The sequence below is a fragment of the Haliaeetus albicilla genome, chromosome Z (assembly GCF_947461875.1).
Source record: "Haliaeetus albicilla chromosome Z, bHalAlb1.1, whole genome shotgun sequence".
Taxonomy (NCBI): Eukaryota; Metazoa; Chordata; class Aves; order Accipitriformes; family Accipitridae; genus Haliaeetus; species Haliaeetus albicilla.
Window position 1 is genome coordinate 72,482,198 of NC_091516.1, and position 27,594 is coordinate 72,509,791.

At 54.8% G+C, this 27,594-nt stretch overlaps 2 protein-coding genes across 5 annotated transcripts; one reads left to right on the forward strand and one right to left on the reverse strand.

Annotated features, from left to right (window-relative positions):
- The first annotated feature begins 65 nt into the window (after window positions 1-65).
- PPP1R37 (protein phosphatase 1 regulatory subunit 37) lies at window positions 66-24,539 on the forward strand. Of its 4 annotated transcripts, none has more exons than XM_069777371.1 (15): window positions 555-689; window positions 4,433-4,557; window positions 5,029-7,977; window positions 8,707-8,804; window positions 9,735-9,780; window positions 12,824-12,924; window positions 15,658-15,777; window positions 17,254-17,404; window positions 18,211-18,366; window positions 19,796-19,908; window positions 20,223-20,364; window positions 20,826-20,992; window positions 21,557-22,493; window positions 22,907-22,995; window positions 23,086-24,539. In XM_069777371.1, exons 4-14 carry the CDS (start codon window positions 8,733-8,735, stop codon window positions 22,987-22,989), a joined length of 2,088 nt encoding a protein of 695 aa, XP_069633472.1. In that variant the 5' UTR covers window positions 555-689; window positions 4,433-4,557; window positions 5,029-7,977; window positions 8,707-8,732; the 3' UTR covers window positions 22,990-22,995; window positions 23,086-24,539. The 4 variants fall into 4 exon arrangements, with proteins under 4 accessions (XP_069633471.1, XP_069633472.1, XP_069633473.1 ...); XM_069777372.1 differs by having other exon boundaries at window positions 5,080-7,977; XM_069777373.1 differs by lacking the exon at window positions 5,029-7,977.
- Window positions 24,540-25,298: 759 nt separating this feature from the next.
- On the reverse strand, window positions 25,299-27,231 carry NKPD1 (NTPase KAP family P-loop domain containing 1). The gene has a single exon (XM_069776078.1). It carries the CDS (start codon window positions 27,203-27,205, stop codon window positions 25,571-25,573), a length of 1,635 nt encoding a protein of 544 aa, XP_069632179.1. The 5' UTR covers window positions 27,206-27,231; the 3' UTR covers window positions 25,299-25,570.
- Window positions 27,232-27,594: the final 363 nt, after the last annotated feature.

A 27,594-nucleotide genomic window follows, 5' to 3' on the forward strand; every position in this document is an offset into this window, starting at 1 on the left:
GGTCGTACCCGCGCATCTTCCTTCCCTCTCCCGCCTCCTCTTCCTCTCGCCCCCCACCCCCCCGCCCCCAGCGTGGCGAAAGTGCGGCGGCGAATCCAACGCTGCTCCCGCCGCCGGCCCCTCACGATTCGTTTCCGCAGATTCGCCACCGCCGTCCGCGCTGCTCCCGGAGCCGGAACGGCCCTGAACCCAGCGGTGGGGCCTTATACCCTCCCCGTTCCCCCCCCCCGCCCCTTCCTCTTCCACCTCCATTTCACTTCCCCGCTTCTCCTTCCTCCCTTCCCCGCCGCTGTGGCGAAAGTGCGGCGGCGGAGCCGCAGGCCGCTGCGGTGCTGGCGGGTGGCGGCGGCGGCGGCGGCGGCTCCGCTCCGCTCCGGTCCGCGGTGGCCGTTCCCGTTCTTCCCTTCCCTCCCCGCCGCGTAGCGGCTCCTCAGCTCCGGGCGATGCCCCCGGGGCTGCGGTGAGGAGGGAGAACTCCGCCATGGAGGTGCCGGGACAGGGTAGTGGACCGCTGACCGTCCCCCCCGAACCCGGTAACGAAACCCCGCCGCCCGTTGAGGTTTCCCCCTCTGGGGCGGCTCAGGGAAACGAAGACGGGCGGTTGCGGCCTGGTGCTAAACGGGTAACATTTCCCTCCGACGAGGATATCGTCTCCGGGGCGGTGGAGCCCAAGGACCCCTGGAGACACGGTAACCGGGGGCCGAGAGTGGGGGTGGGGATACCGGTTTTGGATACCGGGTTGGCTCCTCGAGTTGGGGGGGTCCGGGGTTGGGACCGGGCCGGTACTGAGGAGACCGGAGCAGAGGTCCCCGCTGTGGGCCTGGGGGAGAGACACCCCCCCACCAGCCGAAGGCACCCAGGGTCGGGTGCCCAAACACAGCCTTTGGGAACTGCCAAAACCACCAGCCCGGTAAAGCCACGGAGGCGAATCGGTGAGGCAGCCCTCGTCGGCTTCAGCCTGGAGGGCATCTCCCGGTTTTGTCACCCTGAGCTGGTGCAGCAGAAACAGCAATGATGGTTGGGTTCTGCTGGTGCAATGGGAGAGCCCTGCTTGGCACCTGGCTTTCTGGCGGGGGTTTGTGGCACCCACTGCCATTGAGGAGGGTGATGGTCCTGCAGCAGCAGCATGGAGAAACCAGTGGCTCTTCCCCAAAGCATTACCAAAGCTTGGGCTGTACAAGGGAGGAGAAAGGAGACAAGCCAGAGCTCCATCCCTCCAAGGTCCTAGCGGTTTCGGTAACATTTCCAGATGCTGGCATCCGCCCCAGCCCCTCCAGCAATGCAGGGAGCTCAGCACTGCACGCAGAGGGCTGTCGTGTTCCAAGGAAATGTCCCCGGATGAGAGGCATGGCCAGAACAGAGGGTCCAGCAAAACGCCAGCGCCCGTTCTCCTGGCATTCCTGGATCTGCTGCCAGTGGGTGCCAAACCCATTGGGGACTCCGCTCACAGCCCCTCTGCTGGCCTGGGTGAGGGGGTTTGGAGCAGGATGCCTCCAGGGCTCCCAACAATTGCATGATCTGGCTGGCTGCCAATTTCGGGACATTCTTTATACTGTACCGAAACACAGGAACCAGCTGGTAAAGGACATTGTGCTACAGTACAAGCACGGCTATCCCAAAAGCTCTTCGCGGGCTGCTGCACCGCAAGTTGCATTTCTCTGTCCCAAACTGAACCGCTGCAGCACCTGCCACCAAAAATCATTGGTAACCGGCAGCCACACCTCCTTTCTGGGAACAAAACAGCCCCTTATTTTCATTTTTACTGCGTCGTGAGCCAGAAATTGGGTTTTTCCCCAAGTTTTTCCCAGTCGCACACCTCCTTGGGTGACGAGACCCGTTCCAGTTTCACCACGCAGATGTCAGACGTGACCTAAAAGGTGCTAGATCTTGCTATGTATCACCAATTAATTCTGGTTTCATTGCTCTGTGATAGCTGGCTCATCCCAAGGCGATGACTGGTAGCCAGATGCCTCCATGAAATATCTCCAGCAGTGGAGAAAAACTGCTCGCTAACATGTTCTTGTTGTTTATATATCCTGCCAGCTCTGTTAATATGAAATTTCCACCGCTCTGATACTGCTCTGGATGAAGACATGACGTTTGCCTGGTAAAGCAAACCTGGGGCTCGTCCCCCAAGCCCTTCTCTGCTGCTCCAGAAAACCAAACATGGTTCAGCACTCTCAGACAAGCCACTCTCCCCAGAGGGAGCCCGGGAGGGACATATTCCTCATCCGAGCTCCCCTTTCCTGAGGCTCTGGGCGTGCTGGCTTGGAGCTAGAGGCTTTCCCCAAAGGCATCACGCCCTTCAGGTGTTGGGGACCTTTTCTTTCAAACTATTTAACCTCAAACTTCAGCCCCTGGAGACGCCTGGTGTGAAGGCCCAGAAAGCAAATTTTCCCTCTCTAATTAGAGAGGAATCCCATACGTTGCTGATAGTTGTGACACTGTGGAAGCTGGCATCATTCAGAGCAGAGCCGGCATCTGGCACCTGCCTTTCCCTTGACTTCAGGAGCACATTGCCTGTGACGCGACTTTTATTCTTCCTCTCACGTGTGCATAACAACTATTTTTATTCGGGGCTTTATTTATCTCCCATTTATCATTCATTGGGTAAAATTACTCCAGTGGACGCGCCTCTGCTTGTTTAACTTCCTTCTGGCTACTTGAATCCAAGGTCTCCTTCCCAGCTGGTACCGGCAGGGCCGGTTTTGCCAGGCAGCACACGGCATGGGGCTTGACGACGCCACTCGTGCGTTGGTTTGGATCCTCCTCTCTGGTGCGCTTGCCACCCCGAAGTGCTCGAGGGCTTGAAACAGGAAGGTAAAGAAGGCGTATGGTTTATTGCAAAGCTTTGCGCTACACAAGGCAAAGGAGGAGGCGTGTTTAGAGCATCGTTAGCATTGTTTAACGGGCAGTGCGTCCGTCTGCTCCCGGTTTGTCAGCCCACAAGGTATACACTTGGTTATTTTTAAAACTGACGATATCCCAATGTCATCAGTTCCCTCGCCTCTCACAGAAACACCCTGCTTGTACACCAGGAGGCAGTTGGTAGCTTTATACCATCATGTTTCTTACTGAATCAAGTACCGTTGTGGTTTTTTTTTTAATATTTCTCTTTTTTTAGCTTTTTTTTTCCCTTTGGGACTGTTGCACCTTTAAAGCATCCTGATCCGGCAGAGCTACCTGAGGTCCTAGATAAATGGCCTCCCTACAGACCTGTGTCAGGTTCCATTCGTCAGCCTTCCTTTCTGTGAAACCTTGCCCATTAGCATTAATTATTTCTACCTTTAATTCTTTATTGCCAGGCTGCAGTACCGGCCTCTCTGCCACCTCACCCGCATCCATGTCAGGTTAAATTACAACGCTTTCCGCTCTGACCTTCCTCTTTGCTCCTTCCCTTTGGCGGCCGTGTGGCCGGTGGGTCTCTGCCGGCCTCATACCTCCGCCAACAGAGACGCTGTGCCGGGTTGAACCCAGAAGACCTGAAAGCTCATCCTGTTTTTTCCCACCTTGTTCTCCAACAATTCCTGTCTTGATTTAAGCCCATGCAGGTCCAAGGGGTCGGCTAGGACGGGATATGTGCCAGATATACATGGAGAGGGGAGGTTTTAGGGCCAGATGCTGCTGCCATCTGTCTCCCTCAGCTTGCCAGGCTTCCCTGCTGCACCGGTGCCCCGCGGGCGCTTGGTTTGTGGGTGCCACGTTATTCATTGGGAAATGAGCCAGAGCACAAGATGAGGGGGAAAAAGTGCCCCTTTGTTTCCTTTCCCCGCTTCCTACAGCTTCGCCAACTGCTTTGTTAGAAATCTCAGGACCCCTGCACTCGGGGAGAGGAGTCAGAGGCTTCCCCTGCCGCCAAGTTGCATCTCCTGCTGTCTCCAATGGAAAGCACAGGAGGGGAAAGACGTCTTCATCTGATTCCCCAGGATACAGCCAGGAAACCACAGCAGTGTCGTGAAGGAGTGGGTGTGGAAACCCAGGTTTAAAAAAAAAACAAACCCAGAGGCGTTGTGTGGGTGAAGTCCTGCCATCCCAAGTGTTCAAGGTCTTGGTGTGTTCGGTTTGGACCGGCATCGATGCTGAGCATCATGGCAGTGAGGAAGCCTGGGTCGCTGCAGGCGTCAGGGTGTCTGCCAATGCAGGAGAGACCCCGGGGAGAGCTGGCTCATGCCTCTGCCCGTGGCCATCAGGTGGAGAAGCTCCATAACCCACCTAGCTGGCAGGTGCTGTTCCCCCAAAATGCGGGATCCGGTGCCCTTTGCTGGAGAAAGAGCAAATCCGGGTGTCGGGGTGACTCTGGCACTGCCTTCCTCTCCCTGCATCGGGTGCCACCAGACCGAGAGCGAAGGAGCCGCTTGATTGCCAGCAAACTCCTCTGCTGGGTTTGGGGTTTTTTTATACTTCCCTAGAGAAGAAAATAATTTTCTTGCAGCTGCTGTTCCCCTTGCACGGGAAGACGGGACGTGAAGCCTCGCCTGGGAGAAGAAGCAGCAGCAGGATGCTCCCAAGCAGAGGCAAAGAGTTAAGAGATCTCATTTGGTGACCTTGGGGATGGAGGTAAATAGTTTGATTTAGATCAAATTGAAGTCACTGCCTTTTCCTGGCCTGATCGGATTTTGGGACGTACTCCTTGAGCAGCTCCCTGCTGCCTACATCGGCTTCCGCCTCCTTTTCCTTACACTCTGCCTCCCAGGACATGGGCTTGAAGCAAGCGCAGGGAGCAAAACTAAGCAAAATGCAGCATGAACATGTGAAAAATCAGCTTTTCTCTTCCATGACACAGAGGCTGAGAAGACCAGCTGGCTGCAGCCGGCGGCTAATGCTGGCTGTTAATAAATAACGACCTGTTTGCTTTGGTGTCGTGTTGTTTCGGGCTTGGGCGTGGTACAGAGGAGCGGGTGAAGCAAAACCTGCCATGGGCAGAGCAGTTAGGGGGCACTGAAACAATGTTTTTCGCAAGAAGAAGCGTTATTTGCATTTTAAACTTTATCCATGACCCTTTCTGGGTTTTTTTTCTGAATTTTCCAGGCTTTCTCCCGGTGTCTCGTCAGCTGAGCGGCTGTGGTTTGTGTTTTCCAGTGCCCATGCCGTCGCTGGAGCAGGTCCCGGTGAAGCCGGCGGCCGCTCTGCCAGGAGCTGTGGGCTAAAATTAGTAGAAAATTAGTGGATGAAACACATTGAGCTACACAGGAGGTTGGGAAATACCCTCGATATTGCTCTTTGGATCTTAATCCTCCAAGCAATAATAAAGAGATTAATCGATAAGGTAGTTAACTCTGATTGAGGATATTAGCACAGGGTTTTAAAATGGCAGAGGGAGTCGGGACGTGAGTGGGGTCAAAGCCGGTCATCACTTGGGTAATAAATCTTAGTTCTTCATTAGGGAAATACGTTGAAGTCTTGTACAGCCACTGTTCTTCTGGGGGGACCTGAAGCACCATGAGACGAGTTCTGGTTTCCATCTCATTTTGTCCTTTAACATGATTATTTTGGGGGCAGACTTTAAGGAAGGAGAGATCCAAGACATGGTCAAGGATGTTCCGAATGGAAACCTGCACTGTCTCCAGCCTGTTATTTCTAAAACCAAATCTTTGAAGCTACGGGTAATTCCACCCAAGCCAGGAGTGAGCTGCACTTTGCTCACTCAAGTCACCTGCCCAACTGTGTGTCAATATGTATTTTCTCAAATTTGTTTGCCAAACAGCTCTGCTTTGTTTTACGGATGGCATCAGAGGCATAAAGCCCTTCTACCAGCTCCAGAGCTGCTGAAGACCATGTGCTACGGGATCGGCTTCAGCCCTCGTGTAACTGCCCTGCTCTGTCAAAAAAAAGGCTTTTCCGAGAAATTTCAAGGGTTTTTTGAAGGTGGATATTACAGACACGGCAAATATTTGCTGGTGAGCCACAAGACAGAGCTCAAACAGGAAATGTTAATATTGACTTGCAGGCTTCGTTACCACAAACAGGTGGGAGGGCAGCCCTTTGTGAAGGGGGAGAAGAGAAACAAAGAGGGATGGCATGCTCTAAAAACCAGCGTGAAGACCCTTTTTAATTAAAACCCCTGATTTCTAGTGAGGAAATTCTCTCAGAGGGTCTCGGTCCTTATCCTAAGGATGCATTGTTCGGGCAAAAGTAAGAACGTTTTTAGTGGATCTGAGTTTCAGAAGAGTGAGGTGGCCTCAGAGCAAAGCCTGAGCCTTGCAGGAAGAAGAACCGCTGCTCGGTGTTGGCGTTTAGCCTCCTTAAATCTTCGCAAGAGCAAAACCAAGATCAAATCCTAACTGCTCCTACCAGCAGCCCCACCAAGATGATCCGGAGCCACTGCGGAAGAGTTATGGGCCATCTGGGTGATCTCATGCCAGACATGCCACAGGGATTGCTGGTTACGGGGACGTACAGAGTGGGCGCCAGGCTCACCGGTGTTCTTGGTCTTGCCCGTACGGTTAGGCAAGTGGTTGTGGCTCCGGGGGGGTAAACCCCAGGTGTTTTCCAGCTTCTGACAGATGCAGGAACTCTGGGTGCTTCCCCGGGAGTTGGGAACAGACTCGGCACTGGTGGTGAAGCCCGAAGGAGACCTGGGAGTAGCAGGTGAAAGGTTCCCACCAGTGATCTGGATGCGCTTGTGAGCGTTTAACCACATGGATGAAACCATCCCAGGATGTTCTTTGGGAACAGGGAGTTGCTCCGATCCTCCTGGACCACGGCACCAGCATGGCTCTCAGCATAGGGGACAGTGAGCTTCTTGGTGTGCATCTGCGTGTGAAGGACGTTGGAAGTAGCTCAAGAAGATCACGAGACGTGTTAACTTCTTCCTGCTCGGCGAGCACCACGAGGTGGGAACGGAGATGTGCCGAGACTTGCGCAGAGGGAAGCAGAAGCAAATCTCCGTCCTACAGCAATGAGGGTTGTTAAAATTTAGGACTTCCACCCAGGAGAGGGCAGACCAAAGCCAGGAACTAATGAAAAACAAATTAGCAAAGCATGCCTGAGTTCCGATCTCAGGACAAATCCTTCAGCCAGGACATTTTGGAGCCAGGTTCGCAGACTCTTGGATTGCCCCATGTCCTTGTGTTCCCAGGATGCTCGTCCGCCTTAGGACAGCAGCAACTCCTTTACTCTCCTCGCTTTTCTAAAATCATGCTTGGTTTTTTTTTTGAGGAAAGCGTTCCTGTGGCAGGTGGGATCAGAAACATCACAGTGCGCTGCTCATCCCCTCGCTAACCTGAGTACTTCTCTCTTTTTAGACACGGGGCTTGCTTGCCCTCAGTGGATTTTCCTCCATGGCACCTTCTTCAGCTCCTGGGGAATTGGCAACCCGACACATCCACGTGTCACTTCAGAGGAACAAATGTTTTCTGTCTTTTGGGGCGTGAAAGCCGTTCTTAGGTCTCGCCTAGTTAAGCGCTCACTTGGGGTGTATTTAAACCTTTGCTGCTTTTCTTGGCTGGGTGTTAGCTGTCCCTGCAAACCTCACCACGGTGGCCTGGGAAGCGTCGTAGGGCTAAAAACCGCCAAAACCATGGGGTTTGGGTGGTGCAGCTGAGCTGGGGCACAGCGTTCCCTCTGCCATGTGTTGCTTGGACCCCATCCCACTGCAGAGAAGCCCAATGGGTTTGTATTGAACAGGAAAAAGATTAAAATAGCCCTTTATTTTTTTGTTTGTTTGTTTTGCAGCTGGTAGAGCATTTAGGTTTTTATTGAGCTCTCTGGGTGTTGTAATCCTCGGGCATGGGAGCCGGAGGAGGGGGGTTGCTTCGTGCTCTGCCAGATGAAGTTCCTGGGGAATCTGGTTTCACCAGATCATCTTCTGACTGGGGATGGCTTTAGTGTTTGTTTGGGCTGATTGCTGAACCGAAATCACGCCAAAAGCGGAGGTGGGCATCGCCTCACGTGGCTAATGATTCCGCGGCCGCCCGCGTCGCCTTCCCCGGCATCTGGAGCAGCAGCATTACCCATGATTCAGGGAAGGCAGAAGCGGTGAGTAAATGCCACTTGGCAGCTTGGAGCCGAGCTCAGCGGCGGTGACGGCAGGAAAGTGTCCCTCCTGTGGCTTCCAAACAAGGAGCCGAATTTCGAGGATGTATTTAGTAGAAGGTGACAACTCTGGGAGCTTTTAGCTGATGTCTCGTTGACTCAGGCTGATCCACGCCCCCCAACTGAGTCCTTCACACACTGCTCTGGCTGTCTCCAGAAGCTGATTAGGGAAAATCTGGAGTTATACTTGGGGGTGGATGTGCCTTGTCTGGCTCCACACGGCAATCGCAAAGCGATTAAGCAAAAACCCAGAAGTTGAGCGAAACTAAAAGCAATAGGAATGTATTTGGCGGCGCTATTTATTAAGCACCACAGCAGCCTGCTGAGGTGAGGGGGGGGTTGTGGTTTGTCGTCCCGTGACTCTTTTTAAAAGCTTTTTCTGCTCCAGAAATTGTGGCTGGAGGAGGCCGGAGGTGCTGACTGCGCTTCTCTGGCCCCTTTTTCTGCCGAAGCAGGAGAGGGCTTGCTCCCATAGACATGTTCGAGCAAGCCTGGCTCAGGTTTTGCTTCGCTCCATCGCCTTTGAACATCCTTAATCCTTGTAATCTCCTTGCCAGGCTCTTCTGCCGGGTGTAAATCCTGGTGGATAGTGGCATCCAATGGGGGAATGTGGATGTGTCAGTTCGGGCAAATACAACTGTAACTTTTAATTCTTACCCTGTACCTTTTCAGCCCAGAACGTGACTGTCGATGAAATCATGACCGCCTACAAGCAAGCCTGCCAGAAGCTGAACTGCAAGCAAATACCCAAACTACTGAAACAGATACAGGTAGAGCTGGTGCAGGTGTTGTCCCAGCACCAAATGATCAAATACAACCCTTTATTCCACGACTTGCCATAGATTTTTACAGTCGCTGGTGCATCAGGCGGGAACGAAGATTCCTGTTTAAATAGCATGAGCAGGTTTCTGGACAGATGAAACTTGCTGCCGAGCACAAAAGCGAAGGAGTTTGCTAGGACAATATTATGTGTAATTTAACGTGCTGCCAGACCCTGTTTTTCCTTGCTGAAGCTGCATCTGCTGTGCAGGGGGTAGCTCCAACCTTGCTGGAGGTGGGCTTTGATGTCCCCGCTGCCCCTTGCTTCCCGTCCCACCTTCAAGCCAGGAGACAAGACTTGAATGGGCTTGTTTGCAAAGCGGTTTATACCTCAGATGTTGTTTTAAATGGAAATCTGCACATGTGGTCAGGGGAGGGAAGCCCGCGGGGAGACCGCGATGAGGGCTGTGGTTTTCCCTGCTGACGTGGGGCGAATAAAAGTCCCATTTAAATCCTCAGGCCTGAGAGCAGCATGCTGGAGCATGATGTTTAAAGCTTTTCCCTTGACCTGGGAGGGAATATTTTTGCTTTTTCACGTGCTGTGCCTTCCCCGCGCAGCTCCAGTGCCTCCATGTGCAGAGACAGAACCTCATCTTCATTAGCCACTCTTCCTTGTAGAGCTCCAAGATCTTGTCCCGGGGAGGGTCACCAGGTTTCCCCATGACTTGCATGGATCCAGCCTGCAAAGTGCCGTAGGTGGCAGCTTTGATTTCGAGTGAACTTCGGGCTGAGAGTTCCCATACCCTCTCTTTGTTTGGGAGAGGATTTGCCCAACTTGTCATGTTAACTTTGTTATTCTAATGCGTTAATTCCCCTCCCCTTCCCACCCTCGCCTTCCTCCTCCTCCTCCTGAGTATGAAATGCTGCTTTTTCTTTTGCAGGAATTTAAAGATCTGGCTCCCAGGATAGACTGCTTAGATCTGAAAGGTACGCCCCTTTTCCATCACCAGGGGATTTTATTTTTCTTCTGGGCAGTCCTGGTGTTTCACTCCATTAGTACAGCTCTTGCTGCAGTCATGGTCCCACCTGGAGCTCTTGCAGGCTAGAGCAGGAGAGAGCCTTAAGCCCAGCACAAGCAGAAGACTAAGTACCAGAGGTGTTTCTATACGAGGGGTATTAATGTCGTGGTCAAGGAGCACCAAAAAAGCAACAGAATAGCTTCAACAGCCCCTCGAACAGCGGACTGTCCCTCACCATCTCCAAGCACTGTCCGCATACCCCCCTGCCCAAAACGGCTCGTTTGGGGCATGAGTTAGAGCTGAGCCAAAGCAGGTTTGCCAGAATATTTTTCCAACAGATGTCTCAAAACTCCTTGCACAATGGGAAAATTGGAAAGGCGTTCCAGTTAATTCTTCTTACTGCAAACATCTTTTTGAACAACGGCTTTTATGGAGTATCTCCCATAGCTCCAGGAAGGAGAGGAAGAAGGTCACCTTTGCTTCCCTGCAAGGTCTCTGCTAGGCAAATATTTTACGAGTGGGGGGTTCTTCTCACAGCAGCTCGCTGCCTCTTGCCTTCTTCTGGTCTCCTTCCCTTCCTAAAGAGCCTCTTCTCCCCCTCTGCGCTGGGGCATACCTCCCAAAACCAACCTGGGAGACTGGCAGCAAGAACAGTCACATAGCACGGATGCTTCCACAACACAGCCGGGGAAAAGATGGAATGGTCAACGTTGGCCGGAGCATTCTTCCTTTGCGGAGCGATGGTGTTGATGGTGTTCCTCTCAACCCTGGGTTGTCCTGGCAGCGTCTGCCTCTTGCTGAGGTCCTGCCCAGGCTGTCCTGGTTTCCCAATGAAACTCATTGGGTGCATGAGTGGATGTTGTTTGCTCTGGCAAGATCCAGCTTGGCTCTAGGGACAGAAGCCATCTGCAGGGGCTGCAGCCTTGGGGTTTAATCCGTAGCATTTGGTGCCTTTTGTCACTTATTCAGTTTTGTGGGGGAGAAATCTGAAGGCTGGGGAACCACAAGGAAATAACCTCGCTGCACGGAGAGCCGGGGTGTCTGTATCCTGAGCTGATTCGCCTGGAGGAGGGCAGACGTGCTGCTGGAGGAGTAACAATGCAAGCTTGCCCAAATGTCCCCCCAAAATAAATCTTTTACAGGCCCCATTGCCATCATTTGGACTCAGTTTTGTCAGACAGGGCTTTTTTCTTGACTTCTTGCAAATCCTGCAGTCAGCTGGCTGGGCAACTGGAGCCTGTGTCCCTCCTTCCCCTAGAAATGGGGGTTCTCAGAAGACCCCAAGCAATGCAGAAGCCTGGCTACTGCTTGCTTTATGCCGTTATATGTGATATAATGCCAGCACGGCCAGACTCAGCCGTCAGCGATGGGTTTGTAGTCCCCCTCCACAGCACTTGCTTTGCTTGACCATTTCCCACCTGGCGTTCAGCCGCCTGCGCCGTGTCCCCCGTCACGATAGTTATTACGACAGAAACAAAGCTCTGGGTTTATTTTAAACTGCTTTTTCACTCGAGCTGGTGTCAGACATTGCCTCTTCCCGCTTTGAGACATCAGAGGGAGCCGATGAGGGATCACTGCTCGCTCTGGTCTTGTTGAGTGAATTCCCAGCTCCGCAGGGTGAGATCAGCCCGTGGCTTTGCTCCAGCATGGAACAGGCGATCTATTTGCAAAGCACGGGCCGGTTCCCCCTTGCTGTCACCTTCGTTGACGAGGCTAATACCAGCTGGTGGGTCACAGGTTGGTGGGGCTGCCAGAGACCCCAGCGGGCAACCATTTGCTGCTGCATTTTGGGCTTTCGATGTTTTGGAGGGGATCAATGGGGTTGCAGGCAGTGGTGCGCGAGACCTGGCTGCCATTGCATTGTTCTTCGTACAGGGAGGGGACAGGATCTACCAGCGTTTAGAAGGAAAGGCAGAGCTTCCACCTCCATGTGGAATGTCCTCCCCTCTCCAAATTTGGTTTGCCTGGCAAAATCACCTGCTGGCAATTGACACGGTGTCTAAAAGCAGCCAGCACTGATGCTTATTGGGGTAAAACTTCCTCCTTTTTCAACCAGAAGTAGCTTGTGCAGTGCTATGGGGAGAATCACAGCCCCGTAAGCCAGTGGGGATGAGCTGTCATGGCTCGTCTGTGGGCTGGCCAACCCCTCAGGCCTCAGAGACTTGCTGCTGTGCAGAGCTGGCAAGGATGATCCAAGGAAATAAGGAAAAAAAAATAAGTAAGTAAAAAGCCCAAAGTCTTGGGAAATGTTCTTGAAGCAGCTTGTGCCAGCACTCCCCTAAATTGAAATGTGAATAATTTAATTTGTCAGAGGCAGCAAAACAGTGTGTGTATTTACGATGCGCATGCAGGGATTTAATTTCGACTCTCTGGTGCTTTTATGTAGCAAAAGGAGCAATCAGCCAGCCATTAATTTGTCAGCGGAGATGCTCATAATGTCATTCCAGATGAACCGAAGCTGGTGAGGGGCTGGCTTGTTGGGAAGATGGCTCTTTGCCCACTGAGGAGACAGAAATCCCAGGTTTCAGTGACTTTTAGGTGGTGAAAGCATTGCCGCTGTGGCTGGTCTGTGTTGGGGGAGCAACCACGCTGGTGTTTAGGTGGATTCCACAAATCCTCCAAGATCGCTGCATGTAATCGAGCGAGAGACATCCTTTCCGAAGTCTGCCTGTGGATCGCTCTCCCAGCTTGTGGCACTGGTGGCGAGCCCCAGCGTGGCTTTTGGGGCTCCCTGCGATGACTTGATCCCTGTCTGTTAATGAGAAATACTCATCCGAGGTGATGTTTTCCACTGCTGGGCCAGACACACAAGAATAAATCAACATGAATGCCCAATATTGGATTTGAATTGCCCTTCAGGCAGGTTGTTCGTAAGATGGGCTGCCTCTGAATGGGGGAGAAAGTCACCTTTCCACGTGTTCTCTGTCCTGTGGTTTGGGGCTCTCAAGCTCACAGCTGTACGTGTTACGTGCTGAAGCACCCAAATTCACCTTATTTTGCTCTTTCCCCAGGGGAGAAGCTGGATTACAAAGCCTGCGAGGCGCTGGAAGAAATTTTCAAGCGGGTCCAGTTCAAAATTGTCGATTTGGAGCAAACGAGCTTGGATGAAGATGTAAGTGGTCATGACCTCTCCTGGCTTCTTGTTCCTGTTTCACAGCTAATGCAAACCTCACGGGTTTTGTGGTCAGTCCTTAACTCCTGGGCACTGACTTATTTTTGGGGGGCTGTACTGTGTTGCCATACCCATTCCCTTCGTAACCACGCTCTTATTTAGGTCTGCTAAATAAGCAGACCTAAATTGTGTCTGCAGCATTTGCTGCTCCAAAAGGAAGAAGTTGACTGCTCGCTCTGAAGGCCAGGTGGCCACGAAGCTCTGAGGCATTTTTAAATACATATTATAAAAGCTGTTCTGAAAACTGAGGGAATTGTGGGTAGCTCTCAGACGGCTTTTCGGGGCTGAGGACGAAGTTCAGGCTCCCTTCTGCACATCCCGTCCTGGCTTGCCTTCTTCCTCCCTCGCAATGCCTGGGGCCCTGAGTTCAGGTCCCAGCGGGTAAGCGGAGGAGGTTAAAAATTAAGGAAGTGGTTAAAAATTACTTTAGCCAGCTCCGATTCTGAGTTCCCCTTGCCTGGGAGCATCCCCTTTCAGTCCTCGCCTCTTCAAGGCTCTTGTTTTTCCCACATCGTCCATCCCTATCCAGAACCCCGCTTCAGACATATCTTGTCCCTTTGCTTGGAAGTCCTTGATGCTTTTTTCCCCGATTTTCCCTGTTCGAGCAGCGCTTTGGGAACGCTCAGCAGTCACAAGCTTCTCGGGGCCACTTCCCACATCAGATACGAAGAGGGGAAAAAAAACGTGACTTGGACGGTGGCTCCTGATCAGACCCTCTGACGGCACTGGCTCTGAGCCACGACAGTTTCTTGCTGACCCTGTCCCATCCCGGGGCCATGCCAATGCAACCAGCCAGGATCCCACCTGACTTGGGCACTGGGGGCACAATCCTGTTGGACTGCCAGGGGGGCCACAGCCCCAGGACAGGGCTGTTCGGGGGATGGATGAGTCCCCTGACAGCACCGCAACCTGGCAAGGGACGTGGGGCCATAGAGCAGGGACAGGCTGGCTCAGCTCATGACATCTTTGGCCATAAAATGATCCCGTGCTTCATTCCACTCGTTATCTTGCAGGAGGAACAATTACACATTAATAATTATACATTAATAATTAAACGTATCCCGTGGCTTCAGAGCTGGACAGTGCAGGCAGAGGGATTGCAGACCTCGGCGCTTTACACCTTTCTCTTCCTGTTGCAGTAGAGCAAGACCGGTTGCGGTAGAGCAAGACCATCTGCTGGGCACTAGGTGTCCAACGTGTCTCCCTGCTGCCAGGGGTGAAAAACAGCCGCGGAAAGTTAATGCCGGCTCCCCGCAGCCCTGAGACCTCCCACTCCTGTCCCTGTCCCTCCGATTCATTCAGTATCAATAGCCTTTTTCTGCCGGGTGCGTCACGCCAGGGACTTAGTCACCCAGATTCTTCTCCTTCTCATTTCCTGCGAATAAGCATCCGCTTTCCAGCAGAAAGTCCTGTTGTTCCCTGAAGACCTGTTCCTTCTCTTGTTTGCCTTTCTGCTGGTGTTTTCCAGTCCTCCAGGTCTCTCCGCATATTTTTTTTCTGGAAGCCTTGCAGCACTTTTGTGGCTCTTCTCTGCCCGCTCCAGCATATCTTTCAGCTAATTTTCTCCGAAGAGACTCATTATGTAATTAAGCAAATTGTTCCGCTTCTGCCGTAGGAGCTTTAGACGTTTCACAGGCACAAGTCCTGCTCTGCTAATCCCTTTCACTCCTAACCCTGCTATAAGTCTTGGGTTTTACACTTTTTTTTTTTTTTTTTTTTTTAATTAGCCCGATTGGATTATTGAGTGGTTTCTTGGCTGGGAAAGTGTCACTGCTGCATGCGGAGCTGGATAACCCAGCAGGGAGCAGACAGGCACCAAGCCAGTAGCCCAGCCTCAGCTCAGGCTCAATATCCAGGAAAAAACCCCAAACCAAATCATTTTCCTGTGTCCTCGGAAGCGTCATTCAAGTGCCTGTGTGTCCCTGGTGCCGTAACCTGCTCCAGCTGAGTTTGCTTTCTCTCCCGGTTCCAAGAGGGGCAGGGGAGGGGTTGAATCCCTCCACAAGATGCCTGTGTTGGGCTCGCTAGTGGAAATCTTTGCCCTCAGGCTTTACCTTGGGGAGGCAGCTCTGCCGGCACAGCCTATGGGAGGGAATGGCTGCACCGGAGCCATCATCCCATCCCAGGCTTTGCTGGGTCCCCATCTGCCCCAGTGACAGTTCCTGAGCACATGCCTGGTGGTAGGGACATGGGGAATATGGCAAGATGCCTTTTTTTGCCGGGGGGGCACAGAAAATCTGCAGCGAATCCCTCGAAGAGGCTGGAGAGACCCAGGGAGGACCTGGCTGTGCTGTGGCCGGGGGAGCACCCCGGGCTGCTGCAGGGCTGGCACAGGGACGTGCAAAGTGCCACGGTGCCAGCAGGCACAGGGACAGGTGGAATCGTCACCTGAGGTGCGATTTGTTTGTGCTTGAGGTAGAAGGAAGGGGTTTTGTTGCCTGGGCTGCCTTGGGTGGGGGTCATGGACCTTGTCTGCAAGAATTTAAAGACCACCAGAGCGGTGACGAGACATCGTGCGAGAGGCGTCTGGAGGAGCCGGCTTCTGCCCAAGCCACTTGCATCGTAGCACAGCAAAACCTCTTTTTTTTTTTTTTTTTTTTTTTGACTCTCAAACCCCGCTCAGCCTCTGCCTGCCTGCGTATTGTAGCTTTTCCATCTGCCTTTGTTTTGCAGGGCGCCTCAGCGTTATTTGATATGATTGAATATTATGAGTCGGCAACGCACCTCAACATCTCCTTTAATAAACACATCGGCACCCGAGGCTGGCAGGCAGCTGCCCACATGATGAGGAAGGTTTGTGCTCCCTCGTGAATATTTTCGGCACCTGCTTTTAAGTCTCTGCAGCCACACAGGTGGTCTGGGGTGAGTCTTTCAAAAGACTCCCAAGACCAGAGGTGTGGTTTTGTGCTCACCTGTCCAGAAAATCACCTGGTTCAGAATATCCTGGTTATCCGAGGCTCAGAGGCAAGGAAAAAAAAAATCACCCTTCCCACCTGTCTAATGCCTCGATGAGCACCCGGAGCATAGAAAATAGAAATGTAGATCCCAGCAAAAAAAGAAGAGCAGGCTGTTATTAGTGGTGTGCTCGCAAGGTCAGCCTCTCAAGCTGGGTATTCATTATCTTTACAGCAGGATGACTAGCGCCGGGGTTTGGCTTTCGCAGAGCTAATTAACCTCATTGTTCGGCGCTTGAGTTCGCTCTGAAAGCCGAGTGCAGAGGAGGCAGTGTCTCGTGCTCCCCACTCGGGGCGCGGCGCAAAACCACCCTCAATCCGCAATTACCTCTCAACCTGCTAATTTTAATTGCAGCGCTGCTGATGTTTCACCCAACACTGCTGGTGTGTTGCACAACTCCAGTTGGAAAGCCAGGGTCCCGGTAGCGTTCCCTGCCCTGTGCAAGTGTCTTTGCGCTGGGGCTGATATTGGGAACTGGAGCTTGCATGGTGCAGGCAATGCCCACACCATGTTTTGGAGAAACCAAATGTCACCCCCACAGTGCTGGCTGACCCCGTAATGATGGTTTAAAACCAGCTGCATGTACACGGGTGCGGTGAAGGAGCTCGAGATATTTTTTGGGACGTTGGGGCTCTTAGTTTCTGGGTAGGCGAAGGAGAATCTGGAGGTGTGAAAGGGCTTACAGTAGCACCCAGAATGGTAAATCAGCCCAAACAGAGGCCATTGGCATGCCGTACATCTCGAGCAGGAATAGATGGCATGTGCGAAGCTAGAGAAGTATTTTAGGGCTTGGAGGCAAACCCCAGACAAGGGACACATGTCTCGATGCCTTCCCAGACCCCGGATCCAGAGAGCTCAGGGCAGCACATCCTCAGATGTGTAAGGCCAAGGGAAGCTTTTCTTTTGAGAATGTGATGCTGCTGTAGTCACCTGAAGCGCATCCTCCCCGGTGCTGTAGCTCAAGGGTGACAGCAGACTCGGTGCAGAAGCAATTCTCCGGGAGATAAGGTGTTTATCTGGAATTGTGTGGTTCGAGCGTGAAGCTTGGTGTAGGCTGTCCTGGCACACGGGATTATCTTGAGTGGTTCCTCCTGGCTCTTTGCCTCTTATCTGAAGCCTGTGGGGTGACCAGAATGATGATTCGGATGGGCATAAGTCATCCCAGGAGCTCTTACGTGAGCGTTAGTAGCCAGGATGGGACTTGGCCTGTAAAAGAGCTTGGCCTTAAACCCGACCTAGAAAAACAGCCAAAAAACCACAGCGGCTGAGACTGCATGGGGCCAAGCACTGATCCCTCTCATGTCTTCCTCCCAGACAAACTGCCTCCAGTACCTGGATGCCCGAAACACACCCTTGCTGGACCACTCGGCACCCTTCGTGGCACGCGCCCTCCGCATCAGCAGCAGCTTGATCATCCTGCACCTGGAGAACGCCAGCCTTTCGGGACGCCCGCTCATGCTGCTAGGTGAGTCACTGGAGAACGGACACCGAGCTCAGGCATCTGCAGCACCCACCTGTATCCCAAAACATGGCGAGATGACGGCTGCACGGGACAGAGCGGTGCCAATGCTGGGCTTGCCCTCCTGGTGATGCGCAGCGAGGTCTCGGGGTGGTCACTGCTGGCATGCCCTTGCCGACGCATGGCAGAGCCCCATGCATCTGCCCCAGGTGGGAGATCCAGTGTTTCTGTGCCAGCCCAGCCTGCGGGCAGTGGGTGTAAGACAGTTCTGGGTGGCCCCTGTCATTAAGCTAATGAATTAGTGATAAATCATAGCCCGGTTGGAGCTAATGGCGGTGTTGTGATAACAGCAATGAGCTAAGGGTTCAGGCAGGGGAGTGTTTCTGGGGTTTAATTGTTTATTTGGTTGGCTTAGTTGGAAGCAGGCGATGTGGTGGCAAGGGCACGTGGCCTGCCTGAATTGATACCTGTTCCGACTAGGAAAGCGCAGCCCCTTTGTGCCGGCACGAGCTGCCGCCACTTCCCTCTGCAGGTGGGAGGGCATAAAGGGGCTTGCGTGGGATCCTGCTGCTGGCCATACACCTCAGAAATCTGACTGAGGCTTTCAGCCCATGTCCCAACAGCAACTGTGGCAGGTGCTGATGCAGCCATGAGCTTGTGCCGGAGGCCACGCGTTTTGTGGCAGAGCTTAGGGCTCGGATGGGCACAAGCGCTCGTAACGGTGTAGCCAGGATGTTCCCGAGCCCGCACCTCTTCTCCGAGCCGTCCCGGCACGGGTTGCGGGTTGAGTTGCCAGTTTTCCGCCTTTTCAGCCACGGCTTTGAAGATGAACATGAACCTGCGGGAGCTGTACCTGGCCGATAATAAGCTGAATGGGCTGCAGGATTCGGCTCAGCTCGGCAACCTGCTGAAGTTCAACAGCTGCATACAGATACTTGACCTGCGGAACAACCACATCCTGGACTCAGGTGAGGGCCCCTCGCTGCTCCTTCAGGCAGAACCCCAGTTTCCTGGAGTTTTGACCCAGGTTTAAGTTGGTAAGGAACTTGGCTGCAGGGCATAGAGCTCAAGGGGCTGCCAGCGCTGTCCCCAAGCTGAGCCAAAGCAGTAGAAGTGCACAGAGCAACTTCAACATGTCAGAAGGATTTCAGCAAGGTAAACCTCTCAGGTTTTTAAAGCTGAGATCCTTAGGGAAACTTTGTTTGCTTCCCGGGCCAGGCTGCGAGGTGCATGGCAGCTCCTGAGCATAGGGAGAGATGGGGATGCCTCATGCCTCAGTCACGTCTTTTGGCTCCCTCCATCTCTTGCTGCCATCTGTTTTTTCTCCTCCTTGCTCCCTGGAGCCAAACTGAGCAGCCAAATCAACCCACGAATTGCAAAATAATCCCAACCCAGACTTCAGTCCTGGCTGGTTCAGGTCGGTGATGCTGATTACTTGGCCAAGCGCTGCAGTTTGGTGGAGGAGCCACGCTTGCTCCGCACGAGCTGTGGTGGCTGCCTTTGGGTTGGATATAAAGATAGCCGAGCATGACCAAGTCGGATGTCACCAGTGCTGTTGTGGCCACTCATGCTCCCAGATGGGTCCCACCCTAAGGTGCAAATATTAATTTGCTGCCTTCCAGGTCAGCTGCCACGTCCCTTGCATCTTTGGGTGCTTAATAATGCGCGGCGCTGGGGCTCTTCATGTTGGAAGTCGCTTGCTGGGCATTGCCGTGGGTTTCCACAGCATTGCAGCCTTTCGGGTGCTGTGTGTTTATCAAATAAATATGTTTGCAGTGATTTAAAATGGTGCCTGCCCTCAGCTTGGGCAGGATTGGGCCAGGAAGGTGTACAGAGCGGTGGAGGATCCATCTCTGCAAACAGCTCCATAACACCGTATCTGGCGAAGAAGGGAGATGGTGACCCAAAAGAAGGAGCACCTACCCTACCCACCACCCTCTGCCTGTGAGCGGGTGCCATCCTGTGTCTCCCCAAGCTGTGGGCAGGCCGAGGAGCAGGCAGGGGGTCACCCTGAGCTCCCGATGTCCCCATGCCTCTGATTGCCTCCCCAGGGTTTACGTACCCTGCTGCTCCAGAGGCATAGCGCTAATTAATTTTATGCACCAAGAGGTTTAATTGCCTGTTTGCACACAGGGGAGCGAGGCGTTTCGTTTGCAGCCAAGGTCAAATCGAGCAGCTGGGGGAAGGGGTTTGGAGGGAGGACAGTGTTCAGAGACGCTGCCAGTGCCGGAGCTTGGCGTAACGATGCCGTGGTTTTTCTCCGTCGCTGTCTGTCCTGCCCAGGATCGGGCAGCGCCTGAGCAGAGGGATGGATCGGAGGAAGCAAGTAAAGTGCTGTTAGAGCCGGCAGGATCCGTGCCGGCAGGGGAGGGCTGACCCCCCCGGCTGTTTTTCCAGGCTTGGCGTACATCTGTGAAGGTCTGAAGGAGCAGCGGAAAGGGCTGGTCACTCTGGTTTTGTGGAACAACCAACTGACTCACACTGGCATGGCCTATCTGGGGATGACGCTGGTGAGTAGATCTTGTTACCTTCCTGGGGGTGATGGCTTACCATTGGGCGCTCAGCTTTGCTCCCAGAGAGATGTCTCTCCCATGACCATCGGGCTTGGATCTGGGCAGTGGTAGGAGCGCACCGGCACGATTTGCCCCCGGTGCTGCATCGGAGGAGAACCTGTCCCTTGTCCTCCCTCCTCTACTGCTGCTCGGGCATCCCCAGGCTCGGCGGTGTGGTTAGAGGAACAGCCATGAATTAAACCCACTCGGGTTTGCGACGGACCCGCCGTCCCGTCTGCCTCAAGCTTTTTTTTTCCCCTGGGTATCCACAGCCTCACACACAGAGCCTGGAGACCTTGAACCTGGGCCACAATCCCATTGGGAATGAAGGTGTCCGCAACCTGAAGAATGGGCTGATCGGGAACCGCTCTGTCCTTCGCCTGGGCTTGGCGTCCACCAAACTGACTTGCGAAGGTGAGCAGAGGCTGGTGCTCGCCAGCTTTGCTGACTGCGGCCCCAGTTCACCTGGCACCTCACCTGCCGAAAGCTCTTTAGGCTCTGCAGAGCTTCCCTTGCTCTTAGAACAGCATGTGGGGTCCACTCTGGTCCTTGAGAAGGTACCTTGGTCCAGCTCAGCTCAGCCCCACGGCTGCATGGGGTCTTGGGCATGGGGCACAGCACGGCTCTAACCAAAATGCCACAGTCAGCCTGTCCAGGGCCACCTCACTCCACTCTGGCATCTTCTACACCCCATGGAAACCTTTTTGCTCAGCACACAGGGTGCCTGAGAGCTGGCACCCAACTCCTGCTGACATCCCTCATCCCTCCCAAAATACTGAGCTCCGCTAGATGCAACCCCAAGGAGCACCATCAGGGGACCGGCGGTTTCACAGCTTATTCGTCGCCATCACTGGCGGCTCTCCTGTCCTTCGCAGGTGCTGTGGCAGTGGCAGAATTCATCGCGGAGAGCCCACGGCTCCTTCGCCTGGACCTGCGAGAAAATGAGATCAAGACAGGTGGCCTCATGGCGTTGTCACTGGCTCTGAAGGTCAACCACTCGCTGCTGCGCCTCGACTTGGACAGGGAGCCCAAGAAGGAGTCGGTAGGTAATGCACCCACTCACCTGCCCCCCCTTTTGCCTTTTTGGGGGGGTCTCGTTGAGCCCCCCTCTGGCAGGAAAACACCATCCTCAAGGGTGACGCCTCCGGGCTTCCGCTCAGCTCTGCTGCTTTCCTGGTTTTCAGCTGAAATTAATTCCTGCCCAGCCTATGGGCAAAGGTTGGCCCGTAGGATAACGGCTGCTTCCCAGCCAGCAGCCCTGAGGGTGTGCTGAACATGCCCCGACACCGCAGCTTGGGTCAGGGAGGAAAATTTCTGGAGGTCTCTGGGCCAGCCAGCACCCATCGCTCAGGGTCCTGCTCTGTTGAGTGTTGACCATCCCCCAGGATGGGAATCCCATGATCCTGGTGGTGATTGCTTTGAGAAGAAGCTCTTGGGGAACTCATTTCTCAGGCAATTTAATTGTTTCCTGGGGAAGTATTAAGGGTGGAGTTAAAAACCATGGTGTTACAGTGTGTCTGGCTGGAAAATAAACGTGGAGGCGATTGTTCCCAGATGGCTGATTTCCAAATGTTCCAAATGACCAATGGTTTCTCTTCCCTCACAGGTCAAAAGTTTCATCGAAACCCAGAAGGCTCTCCTGGCCGAGATCCAGAATGGCTGCAAGCGCAACTTCATCCTGGCCAAAGAGAAGGAGGAGAAGGAACAGAAGCTGCAGCAGTCAGCCTCGATGCCGGAGATCACCGTGACGGAGCCTCTGGAGGAGGATCCAGTAGAGGACAGCCGAGACGGCAGTGCTACCTCTGCTCCGGAAGAGGGGGAAGAAGCCAGGGAGACCCCAACGGCCTCGGAGAATGGGGACACGGAGCCAGCGGAGGATGGCGATGACGGAAACAACATGACGGACTCTGATTCGGACACAGATGAGGAGACGGATGCTGGGTTAGAGTCAAAGGACTTGAGCAAAACACTGCTGAAAAGCCCCAACTCCACTGACGGTGCTTCCGCACCCCAGCCGCTGCTGTCCCTGGAGAAGCCGAGGGATCGGCCGCCCCCCCTGCACATCGCTGAGGAATCGCAGCACGATGCCAGCGTGGGGAGTCCTGCCATCTCTCCGGCCTCCACACCCTCCCAAGGAAACGAGAGAAGGATTTCGGTTTCCAGTCCCGGGCGAGGCCATAAAATCTTCGTGGTGACGCGAGTGGAGAGCCTGCCGGAGCGAGCCACCAATGCTGCGCGCCCAAGGGAGGACACCACTGCCCTTGCAAAATCCGTTGAGTCCCAGAACCTGGCTCTGGCCACAAAACCTGAACTCCTGGCACCCCGGGCGAATGGAACAGTTCCTGAAGCCGCTGCCGGCTTGGCAACACCACCAGCAGTGCCGAGCATCGGTTCCGACCCCAAGCGGGGTGACCCTGCGGTCTGCGAGAGCTCAGCCCATGACACTCCCCTCCCCAACGGGCTGAAGACGGATTTTGCGCGAGCGCTGCCGGAGGCATCCTCAGATGGCGATGGCAAAATGGGGAGCTGCACTGCTGAGCACGGTAAGAGCTCCAAAACCCAAACTCCCCCTCAATCCCAGGAGCCTCCCTCCGGCTGCGCTCTCCCAAAATCGAGTGTGGTGGAGCCCGGGAGGAGTGCAGAGCCATTCCCCATGCCAGCGTCTTCCTGGGACTTAAATCCCCTTCTGCTTTCCTGATGGGATGCCTGCGGGTATGGTAATTTGTGGTTGGGGGAGGCTTTTCCCGAGGAATTTTTAACCCAAAGCGAATCTCGTTGAGCTTCGTTCTTTGAGGTGCTTCTTAATTAGGCTCCTGAACGAGGTGAAGTTAATGAGCCCTGCGGGAAGCTCATTGAGCCTCTTCGTTAGCAGTCGGGCTAACCACTAATGCAGTTTGGGGGGGGCGGAACCGGGAAGGCGAGCAGGGGAAGGAAATGGTGAGCCGTTTGCTTGCAGAGCTGAGCTGCTCCAAGAACGAGCAGGAGCTGGAGGAACTGCTCCTCGAGGCCAGCCAGGATGCAGGGCAGGAGACCCTGTGACCCCAGGTGAGCGGGGACAGGGGTTGGGGACAGCCCTGGGAGCATCCCAGAGGTCCGGGGACCCCATCGTCTCTCTCTCTCTCCTCTCTCTTGCAGGTCCTCAGGGCCGCTCGGTGTCGAGGGGAGGCTCTGGCGTAGCTTTTTTCTCTTCCCACTCCACACAACGATTTAAGAAACCAACCTCGGACTTCAGGACAAAGGGTTATATTCAAATCTTTTTTTTCCCCAAAACAGTTTCCTGCTCCCGGACTCTCTTCCCCAGATGCCCGATTCGCCTCCCCTGAGCGGAGGGACCCTGCCGTGTCCCCAGGGCGATGGAGGGAAGGGAAGGAGAGCAGAGAAAAATGACCCAGATGGGGACGTCGCCGTTCCCAGCTGTCCCTGCCCTCGCTGGACACTACCTGACACCTTCGCCTTTTCTTTTTCTATCTTTCTCCGAGGAGGAGATCCCATGCTGGGGTGAAGGCGGCACGGCATCGGTCCCACCGGGAAATTCAAACCACACACTACAGGGACTGAGACACTGGCGGCACGTGCTGGGAGGAGAATGGAGGGTTGCACCGTCAGGCTGCCATCACCCATGGAGAATGTCTCTCACTAAAGATACCCAGGACAGGCTGTGTCTGCAGCCGCAATGGTTATTTATTTTTAAGTTCCTTTTTTTGTTTGTTTGTTTGTTCTCAGTATATATTTATCATCAGCTGCAAAATTACTGGGTGGGGATTTAGAGGATGGTGTTAGAATTAATTAATTCCTTCTGGGCTAACCTGCAACTGAACTCCTGCTCTGGGGCTGCCAGAAAAAAAAAAAATACAACCAGAAACACAAAAAAAAGCAGCAGCAGTGGACTCCCCCCCCCCACCATGCAAACCCCAACCCTGGGGTCTGTCGCTTCCCAAGGGGCCAGGGCTGGGAGAGGAGCAGCCTCGGGGCTGCCAGGACACAAGCCCCTTCCTTGCAGCCGGCCATGCCGGCACGGCGTCTTCCCGGCAAAGTGGGGAACACTCCCCCCTCCCTTTTTTTTTTTTGAGGTGGGGGGGGATCTAAGGGGGGGAACCTGACATGACGACAGGAGCTGGTCCTTGGGGCTTCCCACCCTGGGGATCCCCCCTGGGAAAAAAAAACGGCTGGCATGGGGTGGGTGACTGCCAGCAGTGACACTTGGGGGGGGCCCCGTCCCCAAAAAAAACCCACCTCCCTGTGCTCCCCAGGGCCAGCCAAACCCCTCCGGGCCCGGCAGGCAGTTTTCTCAGGGAGGGTGTGAATTTGGGAGGGGGCGGGGGGGGGGGGTGTCCTGGCCAGCATCGCCGCTGAGGAAGGGGGGGAAGAGGATGCGTCGCTTTTCTTTCTTAAGTGCAATAAATCTATCAGGGAGCTGCGGGGGCGGCCGGGGGGGGGGGGGAGACTGGGATGAGGGAGGGGGCTGCTGCGGCGCTGACACTACAGCCAGGGGCCGGTGGCCATCGATCTGCTGGTGTTCGTGATTTCTTTCTGTTGTCTATTTTTGTTAACACTGTTTTCTATTAAATGAGATCTGCATTCGTCACCGACTCCCCCCCCACTACTCACCCCTGTGTCTTTTGGTGCCTTATGGGCAGCGTTTGGGTCATCCCACCTCAAAAATCAACTTTTGGGGGCCTTTATACAGTAAATTCAGTGATTAAACCACCCCACCCCCCACCCCTGAAAAAAAAAACCCGAGGAGGATTTTCAGAGTGGGTGGGAGATGCCAGCAGGGCACTCTTCTGTGATTAATTAATGCTGACGATGCGCCATTTGCCCCCCCCCCGCCCCGCACCATCAGCATCCCTCCCAGCAGTGATTTGGGCTGATTTCCCCCCAAAATTAGCACCCCCTTATTGCTTTGTCCAGCCTCTTGGCCCCCCAAGACCCTCCCTAAGGAGGACACAGGACCCCAAAAAAGCATATTTAAGCCAAGATGTGGAGCGGGAGGTTTAACTGGTTTATTATGGGATGAGCCCAGCGGTCCTGGGGAGCTTCACCGGGCGTTCCCAGGGGACGTGGCTCAGGGATGTCCCCGCTTTGGGGCCACCCTGATACGCCAATGGCTACTTCTTGGGGGTGTCCCCCATATCCCCCCCTAGGGACCCACTCACTGGGGGATGGTCCCCGAAGGGGGGGGGTGGCAGTGGGTGCTGGGGTCCCAGGCATGGGGGGGTTGGGTCCCGGGGGGGTGAAGGTCACCCAGATGCCAGGGGTCCCTGGGATGGCAGGGACCACCACCCCCGCTGACAGGAACCCCCTGGGTCATCCCAGGTCTCTCCTAGTCCCCTCCAGTCTCTCCCAGTGCTCCCCAGTCTCTCCCAGTCACCCCAGTTCCATCCTCTGGTGGCATTTTCACCCCCTGCAAGTGTCTTTTCTTGGAGGGGGGGGGTGGGACAGGAACTGTCCCCATCCTCGTCCCCAAACAGCTCCCACAATATGCCGGGGAGGACAATGAGTCACGGGCATCCTCAGGCCACTGACCGTGGGGACACCCCGGTGTCACTGATGTCCAAGCCTATTTTGGGGACCCCACAGCCAGAGGCATCACCCAGAGACCCCATGCCGGCGCTACCCATCACTCAGGGTGGGGACACTGGATGCCGCGAGACACTGGGGCGGCGGCGGCTTTCTGCAAGCGGTCAAGGCCACGTAGGAGCCCCATCTTGTGCCGGATGGAGTGGTCCAAGTTGACGGTGACGCCGAGGAAGGCGCGGGCATCACGGGCGGTGAAGGGGAAGTCGCTGGCAAGGAAGGTCTGGAAAAGCTCAGGGTCCTCGTCCAGGCTGAGGACGTTGTGCAACTGCTGCCGCAGGGCGCTCAGTTCCCCCACGTTCTCCTGGAAGATGGTCCACAAGGATCGCGTGCCGAAATCTGGTGCCGGCTGGCTCTGCCAAGCATCTTCCAGGCACTGCAGTGCCCAGCTCAGTCGGCACGGCCACTGGTCGGCCAACACTACCCAAGCAGCAGCAGCGCGGGGTGAGGGGGTGTCGGGGGTGCCGGCACGGTGCAGGAGGAGCCGTAGGGTGATGGGGATGGTGTTGACGATGCGGCGGACATGGACGCCGTTGGTGGGGAGGTAACGGGTGAGAGCATCGGCGCTGTCATGGAGGCAGCTGAAAGCCTCGTGGATGCAGCGGACGGCTTCGGCATCCGCTTCCCGCAGGCTGGGAACCACCAGGACGCCCTGGCACTTGGCTCGGCGGCGTTCCACATTGCTGGTGATGATGCGGTACATGAGGTCCTCCCGCGTTTGGACGGCGGCTTCCAGGCATTGCAGGCGGGAGCGGGCACCCATCTCGGGGATGGAGAAGGGCAACGTCACCGTCCGGTTGAGGTAGAGGTAACCGTTGTCGGCAAGACCCTTCATGCAGCTGGTCTGCTCCAGGCAGGGGACAATGACGCTGGGGTCCACGGCCAAGATGAAGATGAAGGGGGTGTTGGCATCGGAGAGCAAGGTGTTCATGGCGTTGAGGACGCCAGCCACCTTCTCTGGGTAGCAGATGTCCAGGCTGGTGATCTCCAGCACCACACGGAGCCGTCGGCGTTCAAAGATCTCCATGAAGGCCAAGAAGTCAACCAGCACCTCCACCTCATTGCGCACCTTGCTCATGAAGCCCAGCTGACTGGTGAACCTCTCACTGTTGGTCAACCGCTCAATCTTCTGCTTCTCGCTAACGAGCAGGTTCTTCAGGACAGACAAAGCTCCCAAAACCAAACTGGAACCTGAGAGTGAGGTGACAGCGCTGCCCACCACCTTCAAGGCATGGTGGTCCTTGATGCCGGGTACCAAGAGGGCTACCAGGAGGATGCTGAGGCCAGCAGCCAGGACGAAGAGCATCCCCCAAAGCTTGAGGCAGGTGCCCTTCTTGAGGACCCACTCCTTTTGGCTGAAGCCAGAGGCGAAGCGGGGTCGGGTGCCCATAACATGGTAGACGCTGAGGGGCAGAGCTCCAAAATGGTGGCGGATGCTGTCGCAGAGGGTGGTGACCAAACCGGCCCAGAGTTTGTCGCAGCCAGCATACTGCCAGGCGCTGAAGCGGATGAAGATGAACTCAATGTTCTTCCTCCTCAGGTGGCCCTCGGTGATGATGGGCTTGTAGAAGGCCAAATACCAGAGGACCAGGAGCAACCCCCAACCTTCAGGGCTACGTGGCTTCTGGTGGCTCCGGTGCAGCTCGGCCTCTTCCCGCTGTGCCATCTCCTCCCGCATGAAGCCTGAGGAGGGGGGGGATGGGGATGGGGGTGAGGGACCAGGGGGTGAAGGTGCCCCCAGATTTTTTGAGGGGGAGCTAACGGGGGAACCCAATGGTGGGGGAGAAATGGGATGGGGTGGGATGGGTGCTGGTGCAATGGGGACCCCAAATGTAAGGAGACATGGGATGGGTGCTCGTGCAAGAGGGACTTCAAACTCAGGGGAGAAATGGATGGGATGGGATGGGGTGGGATGGGGTGGGATGGGATGGGATGAGATGCAGTGGGATGGGGTGGGATGGGTGAGGAATCCCTGGGATGGGATGGGGTGGGGGGGTGCTGGTGCAATGGGGGACCCCAAATCCATAGAAGAAAATGGGGTGGTGGGACAAGCAACAGGGACCCCAA